The 11,898-nt window shown below is 31.1% G+C and overlaps 1 protein-coding gene across 1 annotated transcript; it reads right to left on the bottom strand.

The window, feature by feature from the left end:
• Window positions 1-5,591: 5,591 nt before the first annotated feature.
• LOC131845921 (probable NADH dehydrogenase [ubiquinone] flavoprotein 2, mitochondrial) lies at window positions 5,592-11,474 on the bottom strand. The gene is made up of 6 exons (XM_059195082.1): window positions 11,378-11,474; window positions 10,133-10,258; window positions 7,668-7,855; window positions 7,200-7,407; window positions 6,427-6,503; window positions 5,592-5,694 (listed from the first exon to the last, which is right to left on the bottom strand). The coding sequence occupies exons 1-6, from the start codon at window positions 11,408-11,410 to the stop codon at window positions 5,592-5,594; spliced, it is 735 nt and encodes a 244-aa protein (XP_059051065.1). The 5' UTR covers window positions 11,411-11,474.
• Window positions 11,475-11,898: the final 424 nt, after the last annotated feature.

An 11,898-nucleotide genomic window follows, 5' to 3' on the forward strand; every position in this document is an offset into this window, starting at 1 on the left:
GTATTAGGTATCAGTATTGTCACATGATAATATGATATACATAGTGCTGTTCATGTATGTAGACGACGACGGATGACAATGGATACCACATAACGTTAGATGGGCTGATAACTTATTTACCATTTCAATTACATAAAAAAATTATGGAATATAAAGATACAAAAAAAATATTTTACTAACCCAAAATAATTTTTATCATTCCTAACACAAAAGTTTTATTATTCAAAATATCATAAGTTGTAAAGCAAATAAAAAATTTAACTTAGCAAAATTTGCTCGAGAAAGTTACCGCAGGGCACGGGACATCAAAATTTAATGCTTGCCAAAGAGCATCGTTTTCCATCACGAGCAGCAGAATCACAATTCGAGGGAAATATTATTGCATTTTTGTTTTCCATTTGTACATTTTACAGTTACGGCTCTGGTCTGGCGACTGGCCGCGGGGTTGGATAAATGACCTTCTATTACAACATCGTGTAACGTGAAAAATGTCATTGTTTCAAAAGGAAATTTACTTGTGTACTGCATGATTATGATAATATAATAAAAATAATCTTACAGAAAATGTAGACAATTTGGGTTTATTCATTTTTTAAATAGTAATTTATAGAAATTACTATTTAAAAAATTAATAAACCCAATTTGAGTTTTTTTTTCAAGACACTTTGAGTACATAATTTATTAAATGGATAGCCATTTAACAAATTATGGACTCAAATTGTCTGCCCGTGAATTGTCATAGTAGTTTAAGATTCTTTATTATGTTAGCATACTTGCATCATACAATATTTTCATTGTAACTTCTATTTAAAAAAGAAATCATTTATAATTACCGCGTGTAGAAAAAAAAGACGGTATTACGTTTAAATGAACTAAATAATGCAATTGTTACCATCTAAGGGAAATTTCACCTGAAATGAGAAACGAGTCGGTAGTGCTTTGTATAATTACAATCTTGAACATAAATCATGTTGGCATCTATTTAACTTCACTTCCATCTAATCCCAACCTAAAAGGAGCGTGTGTTATGAATATTAGACAACTGATAGAAATACAATTTTTCGTTAATACATGGAATAAAAGAACTCATAAAAATATAGACAATCTAATCTAAATTCTCATGAAAACAAATGTTTATACCCTAAGAGATCGAACCTACAACCATCGTAATTTCAACAGTGCTAAATAGACGACCGAACCGGTGAGTACAAATTGTCTTAATAGTAAAACACCAACAAATACGCATCTCTATATTACAATATCAAACAAAATATACCTTTCACATCTGTACATTACATAATGATGTGCAATACAGTTTCCTAAAGCAATAACAACACGGCCACGACGTCCGGCCCCACCATTAACTACCACATTATCTTTTTGCTACTCTTCCAAATATTTGAACGTTTTATTTGCCGCCACCGTGCACCAGCAAAATTCCGGTATGATTAAAATATTTGCATGCCGGATATTCAAATTTCATGTGAGATGACAGACGACAGATATTTTGTTTGGACGTGCAGATAATCTGCCGAGAGTGTTTCGTTATTTTTATAACATTTCAAATGAAATTTAATATCTCGTTTTATGTTTATAGATGAATGCAGTTATAATGATCGAATGAGTATTATATATTTATAATACACTAGCTTATTTCTGCGACTTAGTCTCAGATTACTCAGTTGCGAATGTATTTATATAATAAGTTCTGTTTAATCATTAAACAATTTAAAAAACAATGTTTCTGACTATATCTTTAATGGGCCATCCATGATTGCTTGAATTCTAATGTTGCTACCAAGAAAACTTTGTCGTTAAAGTTAACTATTTATTAGTTTCAATACCGTATTGTTTTATGCCAAATATTATAAATCCGTGTGTCTGTTTGTTACATATATGAATTGGACGAATAGATTTACGAAAGGCAGAATTTGTCAAAGTCTTCTAAGCTTTATGTCAGAAGCTGCGTCAGTTATTTTGTAAGCTGTGTTTCGGTTAGAAGGTGAGATATGACAGTAAAATCTTAATCATACGGTAAAGCAATGTTTGAGGGTTTTACACTACGGAGGCTACATGGATGCCTATATAATCGTAGCGCTATTCATATAGGCAATGATTGCCACTTGCCAGTTACAAAAAAAACATTTATTACAAAGAGAGACTAAACGTATTAGACAAAGTCGCGGTAACAACTAGTAGGTAACAATCGAAACTTCAACCCAACAATTTTGTACACATATATCAATTATAGCACATACAACTTCAGTAAATCTCATAAAGAGATATACAAAGGAGTTAATTTTATGAGTTAGATCAAAAAATAGGTTTAATGTATAAAAGAAATTCAATTACATGCCATAATTGAATAACGAGTCCTGTCCAAAACATGATATTTCCGGCAAAATTTTATATCGCTCAAACGAGGCTTTATTTTATAAAAATGCGACTACAGAGGTTTTAACAAACATGTTGCTTTGTGGAATTATAGGGTAGGTAATCTCGTTAATTAATTCGTAAAAGAGTGTTTTTCATTTCCAGCATTGACTGAGTTATAATTTAGAATATTATTTTGAAATCTAAAATATTATCATTTTTTGCCTATTTTTAGAGATAATAGATACAATTATATTAAACTATGTGGGTTTTGGGGTAGTTGATTCCTTTTTTGTTCCTTTGGTCTTCTTTTATTCACTAATACATTTGAGTCCAATTGAATATATTTAATACACTTGCAAATAAGAATAACTTGTTGTAACCCACGACATCGACTTGTGATATAATCTATTGTCATACCTTCCATTAAGATATGCACAATGTGTAGATCTCAAAAAATAGAAACAACAGCATATAGACCAATATCGAATTAATTATGTTAATATATATCTGCACGGAAATATCGATATATGCGTATGCGTGAGTGAGAGTTAGATTTTCGTCTGTCTCCTTAGTGGATCGGAGTATATATGAAAAACAAAATATGGAATAACATTATTGAAAACCTACTATATTCCAGATTATATAAACAAATTATACATATTTTTAAGGTCTATATGAAGGTCTTCACCTCTTCGCCTTCACAATGCAAATAATATATTATAATAGAAATCTCTGTATGTTTCGTAAAACAAAATATTACAGAAAATTTTACATTACGATATGGTTTTTCATATATATATAACTAGCTACTCGCCCCAACTTCGCGTGGTTGTATTATATATATACATATATATATATATAAACCTTCCCCTACAATCACTCTATCTATTAAAAAAATTGATTTATAATCCATTTTTAAAATAAATTTATAAAGTATTTTGCTAATTATTTATTAATAACATTAAATGTTTCCTTACATATGTATAAAATAGAGTTCACTCTAAAGTGCACAGGAATATAATATCCTCTATTCTGAAATCCTGAAAAGATAGAGTAAATGCGAAGTGTTCGATTTTGCCCGATAGATTTTCACCTGTAATTAAAGTTAGCTGCACGGATAATATCAGTAGTGATTTCTGGTAACTACCTACTTTATTACAAACCGGGATAGACCATTTCAGATAGTGGCGCCCAATTCGTACCTAAATTTATGGGAGTAAAGATTAATCGGGTACAGTTCAATACGAGACTAGCATTTCGCCCCGATGACGTACGGATTATTTAAAGGGATTTCTAATATTTCTGACAAGCTTATAAAAAAACAGTACGAAATAATCTTATCGTAACAGATTTTTCAGTGACATTATGTATATATTGTTAGTTTAAGTTGTCATTATATTATTTATGTACGTGGTTACGCATGATCTCGTATATAATATAAAGAAAGCGACCACCTGGTCTTTAAGTCAGATAACAGGTGACTTGTGGTTCTGAAATACTGCTCACTGGGAGAAGTCCTAAGTAGAGCACTTAAGCAAGTGACGCATTTTAAGTATCTAGGTTTTATATGACCTTAGGGAACATATGGACATAGAGAGAGAAAGCAGGGCTTTATTGCAGGCGGCGAGGGCTAATATTCCGTAATATGTTAGCTCATAGCTGAGGTGTAGCAAAAGAGTTTAATTTCATTTTGTTAGAGCCTACTGTCAAATTTTTTATATGTTATACAACATTCTATAGTATATACAGTGTAATAATTGTTACAAAGTGTTGATGGTAATGCCGCGTTTCTGTAACTGCACGCATGCAACTGCAACGGGCATGATAAGAAAACTGCATCCTTATTTATCAGAACACTAAAATAATTTAAAAACATTTATGAATAGTCTTGATACACCGTTAATAAAACACTTTGTTGCTGTACTTATTAGGCAGATTAATTCACATAACATTACAGTTTTAACTAATTGTAACTATTATGATTGTTATGTAATAGATAGAGTAATTAAAGAAGAATGTTTGTGTGTTTATTTAATTATTTTATTCGGAAAACCTAGACTATTTATTATAATGTATATATTCATATCATAATACAGAAAAGCCGAGAAATTCAAAGATTTTAATGCACCCATGCCAAGTCGGGGGTACTATTAAATTATTTTGAGAATTTATTTCTTTAATTCTGGACATTTACGTAAATATATTCTTAGGATTCCTTTCCTTTACTTATATTTATAGCTTTCTGAATAAAAACTTCTATTTTTATCCGTTCGCTACAAGCCATAAACAACTACAAAGTGTATTGTACAAAATGTACTAAAATGCTAACAACAAGCAAGTACTTGTGATGCCAGTCACAAAACGAGCCCCGAATGATCCCAGTGTCATCTAAAACTAATTATATATTCGTTCGTCGTGTTTCGCAACTCGAGTGCCTCAAGTGGAAAATTGAAAATTTTATACTGCTGTTTTTATATCATATATTAAAAATTATATACATAATTCTTTACCCAAATTATATATATGAAGTATATAAAAGAACTTTAGTTTCAATCATAATATTCTTAGATGATATTCAACATAACATATTTATTTTGGATTGTTCAGGCTATATTTTACAAAAGTGTTAAAATGTTAACACTAAAAAATTGACAATACTATGCAGTAAAATTATCCCAAGTAGTGATTTATAAATTAAAAACATTTACAGGAAAAGATACTTGTGTCGAGAAAACAATCCTAACAGATATTTCATTATATAAAAAATGTAAAGGACAAAAGAGTCACGTTCTTTATAAATTGCATAGCAATCGTAACGAGAGCTTAAAGAGGAAATACAAATCTTATAAGATTCAGGAATATTTAAATGTAATCTGACGACCTAAATTTGATGACCTTAGTGGTTTAGCGGTTCAGCACACCAACCGTCTTACTTTCAATGGTCGCAGGTTTGATTCTTGACACGATGCAAACGTTTCTAATCAGGATTATGATCATTTGTATTGTCTTATTTTTATCTGAGTAATATTTATGCATATTATTATTTATTTACAAAGCAAGCCGCCTCAGTGTTGAAATCGATGTGACTAGAGTAACTATGCAGACGAATTCATTTGTATATACATATATATATTAATAATAATTAATAAATAATATAATATTTTTAAATAATTATAATCTCAGTAATTAATAGTTAGCTCCATAAATATTAACATTTATTTGTTGCACAAAGCGGCTTGAAGACCAAAACCAGGTGGAGGCGGGCACTCAAGCAAAGTAGTCAATCCATAGATCGGCTCACTGGCATATCGTCCATTTCTGCATTTAATATATAACATATATCAATAGTACATACTAAAGAAAGAAACCTCTTAATACACTGGCAGTTAACCGGAAAATACATATATATTTAGACAACCTTGGTAGTTGTTCGCACCTTCCAAGTCGCTGATGGTTGTACCTTCGATTCCTCGCACGGTGCAAATAATTGTATTCATTGTATGATCGTTTGTATCGATCTGAATGTTTTGTATGGAAAGGTATTATCTTGGTATTTACAAAAAAAAAAAATGTATTTAAGAATTTCTCACAAGCTCTGTTTTGATTCGAGGACGCTGTGTGAATTGTACCGGGTTATTATTACAGACTATCTGTACCCGCAACTTGGTATCCATATAACTTTGTTATTTGTTAACCAATTGCAAGAATTAAAACAAATTAAGTGAAGCTTACCGCAATATATTAGTTCAATCCACATCCAAATCGATTACGCCGTTTATGAGATAAACACGCACAGACTAAAATTCTAATGATCATTGTTTTTATTCCTAATAAGTTATAACAAAGTCTTTTTTAGTTGTAATAAATAATAATAATTGATAATTTCTCAGATGTCTTCCAAAGCAAAAGACACCAAGATTAGTTGTATCATTATTATATGTATATATCTAGATTATACATAATGTATGGATTAATTACGTACTGTATGTATTACGTATAACTTATATGAAAGTGAAAGTATCATTATTAAATGCGAAATAGACTACTTACTGGGGACCTGCAGCTGCTATACCTCCAGATCTAAGCGTTTGTATAATATTATGGACATCACATACATTCACGTCCTCCTGTAAATTTATATATTGGATAACTTTGTCATTAAAATATGAATCTTAGTATTATTCATTGTGACATTAATTTATTTGATGCCCTGTGTAAAAAAGAAAAGCCAAAGTATATTTATTGTCCAATTTAATAACTATAGACAAATAAACAACATAATCTAGACAAAGTATCATTCCGCTAAAAGATATAGCTTATAGAGCGTCGAGGCCTAGTTCAAATTTTCGCGACACAAAATAATAGTTTGTGTTAATTATTTACTAACTCTCCGATGTGGGAAACACCGATGTCAAACCAAAAACTAATGCCTGCCCCCTGCCACGTTAGATTCAAATATACCCACTGAAATGTGGGCATGTCAAAATAGACAGTTGACAATGCCCATGAGACTAAACTTTATATGGGATTGACATAAGTTATTGTAAGATCAAGATGTTCTATTGGTATTGACAAAAGGATGAGTATGTACTAAACAAGATCTTTATTATTCACATATTCAGTTATGTAACTAAATTTTATATATAATTTTGACAAATTACATTTCATATTCTACTGTAGAAAGTATAAAATTGTATCTGTACACTGAAGCCTATATATATAATTTTCTACTAAAATATTTCACAAAAAGAAAATTAAAGTGTAATTTGTGTGCTACAGCAATGGAGTAAAGTTAATATAGAACAATTCTACAGAGTCCTTACGTAATAATCATCATCAACGACAATTACGGGGGCGTTAACACAGGCGCCCTGACACTCCACCGTATCCACCCCAAACATTCCATCGGTAGAAACACTCCCCACACTGCAGCAGGTTGCCTGTTCTACAGCATCCAGTATGATATCTGATCCACGCAACATACATGGTGTTGTTACACATACTTTCACGTTGTATTTTCCTCTGAAACGTCTAAATAATAATAGCCAATTATGGTTTTAAAATTTGTTCACAGTTTACAATATCAGGTATTATATAAATATTTTATTTTCATTATTAAGAACTTCTGATATTGGAACAGCTGAATTGATATTAAACAAATTTGATGTGAAGATAGATAGTATATCGAGGACTAACATTTTTGTGCATATAACATTTTTTTAAGATAAATATTTATATTATATTTAATATTTATATAATTATTATATTTATTCAGACAAACGACGTCATACCTCTTATTCATTGTATAAAATGTGGCCCATTCGTACACTCTCATTCTAGGCATGCCTAGAATTTCAGCAACTTTGTGCATAGCAGATATTGGGATCCATCCAATTTGTCGCTGCACTATATCCAAACAGGCACCAAGGGCGGCTCTTTGAGCACCTTCTGGATAATTCTGGATTACTGCTGCAATTCTCTGAAAAGTGATCACCGTAAAAAGAGTGAAACGAACGAGTGAAACCGCGGGCACAGCTAGTATATTTACACATTTTATAGTCTCTATTAATGGTACCAACAGAGGTAAACTTCATCAGGTTTAAACATTGATTACAACGTCGTCAGAACAAGGCAAAAATATGTAGTTGTGTGTCACATATAGGTCTCCTATTTCTGCCACCAAACAACTTGCTATGACAGCTGAATTCTGATCAGAAGGCGACATACGATACTGATATGTCGGGAGATACCTTAAATTGTGAAGGAATGGCAATGCATGAGGGACACCAGTTGATGTCTACAATGCTGTATATTGACGACGATTGACTCTTCCCATCAGTTGGTCCGTCAGACTGTTTGCTATTTTAGTTATATAAAAAAAATATACGAAATTAATTATTTAAGAACATGTCACTTTTACTTGTGTGCTGCTACTCCCTCACCCTCAGACACCCTCATGATAAGTATAAACAAGGGTTCGTGTTGAGTCAGAAACTAGTCGGGCAAACCCAAAAACGTGAGTAATTTCGACATGAATAATTAATTCTATGATTCACGACAGTAATTGTTGTAAAATACTAGCTACTCGCCCCGGCTTAACCCGGGTGTACATGCATTACATACATAAACTACCTAGAGGAAGTTCTAGAAGCACTCTGTCTATTAAAAAAACCGCTTCAAAATCCGTTGCGTAGTTTTAAAGATTTAAGCATACATACAGAGAGAGCGAGCGACTTTATTTTATACTATGTAATGATGATTTGTATATTCACTATTAGTTACCCTATGTCTGGTATCCAACACAAGTAAGTGTCTGTATTTGTTATTACCATTTTTGAGACACCTTGGTGTCTAAAGGTCTTTATTTACACTTATAAATATAATAATATGTATTTATAGGAATCATGGCTCTTTCACAGTACGTTGTGAGATGATATAAATTTAATATCAATTGTCGACCTAATTAGACATTTTAAAATAGATAACCTGTAAAAAGTCGTCTGTGTCGGTACTAGAGTCCAACCTATTTCAAACATCAAGTAATTTTTTTATAAACTATGTTTCGGTTGTAGACTGCGATTAAATAGTTATATAGCTAAATAGGATAAGAGGCATAGAGAAATTAGTTCTCTGAATTGGCTACGCTTGAGTGATATCACAGGTGATAAATAATAACATAATGTCTATTGTGATATTGTAAATAATTGTAGCAACAAGTATTGTGTCCTACTTAAATATTTTATCTTAATGATCCATAGTTCCTAATGATATTACACCAGCTCTGACACCATATGTAAGATTCCGACGAATATCGCCAATATCTATATTATAGTCACTGAAGTTTCGATTACTGCTAACCAATACATATTACCCACAATTTATTGCCACCTAAAACTGATATTACTCATGCCCATGACATAGATATGCCGGTTTTCATTGATTGTTCCCGACATAATAATGGTCACTGCAAAACAAAGCCATTTTCAGAGCTCGTGCGAAAGCGTCCTATGTAAACAAACTATATTGATACTATTCATACGGCTACGACAGGAGAAATAACCCCTACCGATAGATATATAATCTATAATACGTATTTTATAGTCGTAGTCGCTAATATTTATAAATTGTGTATATTTTTAGATTCATAAATACACATAAAATGCTCTAAAACTATTTGTTTCCTTTAATTTTGGCAACAGAAATGAGTAAAAGTAACATTCAGGATACTGTTGAAGTATCTCAATTTATTTTAATATTCATATATATTAATTTAAACATAATCATATTATATATTTGCAGTGACAGGTGAGAGTATATTTTTAATACGCACTGCTAAAGAGTTTAGCACACTTCCATCTTTCATATTCCCGAGGAAATATCACCCCGGACTCTTCAAGGCAATGGTTAAGTGTTAGCTATGGGAGCGCTTTGCTCTCGACATCATTTTCCAACAGATGGTTATATAGTGCAAAAACTATATAATTTAAAAAATAACTCTGCGTAACAAACGTACAAGAATATAAACAATTTATGAACTAATACATTTAAAATATTAGAAGGATCTAGCAATATTAAACCCCATGCACTAAATTTCAGAGCAGTCAAGACGCCATATACCATGATAATACTACAGCACCGCAATAATCCATGAGAACGGGTGGGCTACGGTTTTACGTCAATGCGTTAGGTAGGTACATCGGTACATGTCAGTTAGTCATGTCCAAAACCTAAACTATAACACTATAGGCTTATTCACCATCAAATTCGCTTCTGTGAACTCAAAAGGGGTGTTTGCATTATTATCATCACTGTCTCTGTGCACGTACAGATCTTCGCTGGATAATCGAGCTGATGTTGATATTCTTCTGAAGAAGTTCTTAAGCTGAAAATGTTAATCAATGGTATTTGAAACCAAATCTTTACTGTTTATCTATACTGTATTATAGAATATGTTTGATTCTCTGTTTCTTACATTTTGATGACTAAGGGGACTAGAACGGATCCGAATGAAATTAGTATGTAGTTGAAATGGCAAACAATCGACGCCCACACGATAATGTGATGTCCGTAAGAGCTGACTGAATATGGTGATCATATTGCGTGGACACCCATGATACTTCTTATGCATTGCTATTTCAAAAGACTGCGATACTTACTCTTAATCATACTCTTACTCTATAATCAATAGACTTTATCTTAAATAAAGCAGTCAAACAGTCTAGAACATGATATAAAGGACATTCTAGCGAATTTATGCATTATTCGAATTAAATAAAATAGTTGTCACCTGTTAACATATGTACATATTCTATAAGGCTTCTTGAGTATTACTCATACACTTATCTCACACGTTGCACTTACATATTTAATAAGTCCTTAGTAGTAACTATATATTTTTTACCTCCAAGTAGCATACTTGCATAATATTATTTCATCAAAATCGTGAGAAATAATAGTAATGCGTGTATCCTTAGATAATGTCTTAAGAGCTAGTCATATGGATGATTAGCGTGTGATAGCTCTTATTAAACTGATGTTAATAGGCTACCATTTAATATACTGTCAGATGAACAAACATATATCCTTTTGAATATACTGGTATAATTCAGCATTACCCGAATAATATATAATATTATAATTTAATATAAATAAGTACATGTAATATATATTAGAAATAATAGACCACAATCTTCACCAGTGTAACTTGAAAGATCAAAACAATTACAATTTGCGGTTTCCTCGGAAATTTAAGCTAATCTTGTTTATAATGCGTCGACGCGTAAGCACAGAATATCTCATAAGCAAATGAATGTAAGTGAGCAACAACTGCTTCTGACAACTTCCATTAAAATGTGAATGCACAGTTTTGAATGTCACATAATATGTGTATTGTTGTAGGAGGAGACGGCTCGCAAAAAGAAATTCTGTATTTTATAATTCAATGTAACAATTTTAATGAAACGAAAATGCTACAGTGATATACATTATGAATAATACTTACATTTGCTTTGACGTAATTTCTAAACGCCAACATTCTCTTATACAAGATTACATGAAAATTCAATATTATATTTGCTACTCTAATGTTGCTTTCATTAGAAAAATCACTCAAAACAGAATATATTCTTTAAACGTCAACTTAAAAAGAATATCCAATATAGTTTTATGAAACCTATAAATATAGACTTACCTCCTTTTGCAAATATTGAATTACAATTACCTTCAAATTTTAGACATTGAAACTTTGAATTAAGAAATTACAATTAAAATTAGAGTATAAACTTTGAAAGTCTATTTATAGAAATTTTGAGTTAGTTTATATAGTAGGTAATGTAAGTAACCTAGTATCATTCTCCAATTAATTCAGAATAATCAATTTATCAATCAATAATATCAATATATAATCAATAATTAATCAAAATCAATATTTTTTTTTTAACAAATTGAACATAATTTAAAGTTTCAAACAAATCTATTATTGTGAGTCTGAAAAACATATTTAACTGTGGATTTAATAGATTA

The sequence above is a fragment of the Achroia grisella genome, unplaced genomic scaffold, assembly GCF_030625045.1.
Source record: "Achroia grisella isolate CSIRO2021 unplaced genomic scaffold, CSIRO_AGI_Agris_v1 utg487, whole genome shotgun sequence".
In the NCBI taxonomy this organism is placed as follows: domain Eukaryota; kingdom Metazoa; phylum Arthropoda; class Insecta; order Lepidoptera; family Pyralidae; genus Achroia; species Achroia grisella.

What these genes read in the sequence shown, in the direction of transcription:
- LOC131845921 (XM_059195082.1), bottom strand. Translation starts at nt 11,410, where the DNA reads ATGTTGGCGTTTAGAAATTACGTCAAAGCAAAT. An exon ending in GAAATTACGTCAAAGCAAAT is followed by an intron (nt 10,259 to 11,377) that starts GTAAGTATTATT and finishes TAACATTTTCAG; the next exon opens with CTTAAGAACTTCTTCAGAAG. An exon ending in TTTTATACAATGAATAAGAG is followed by an intron (nt 7,408 to 7,667) that starts GTATGACGTCGT and finishes ATTATTATTTAG; the next exon opens with ACGTTTCAGAGGAAAATACA.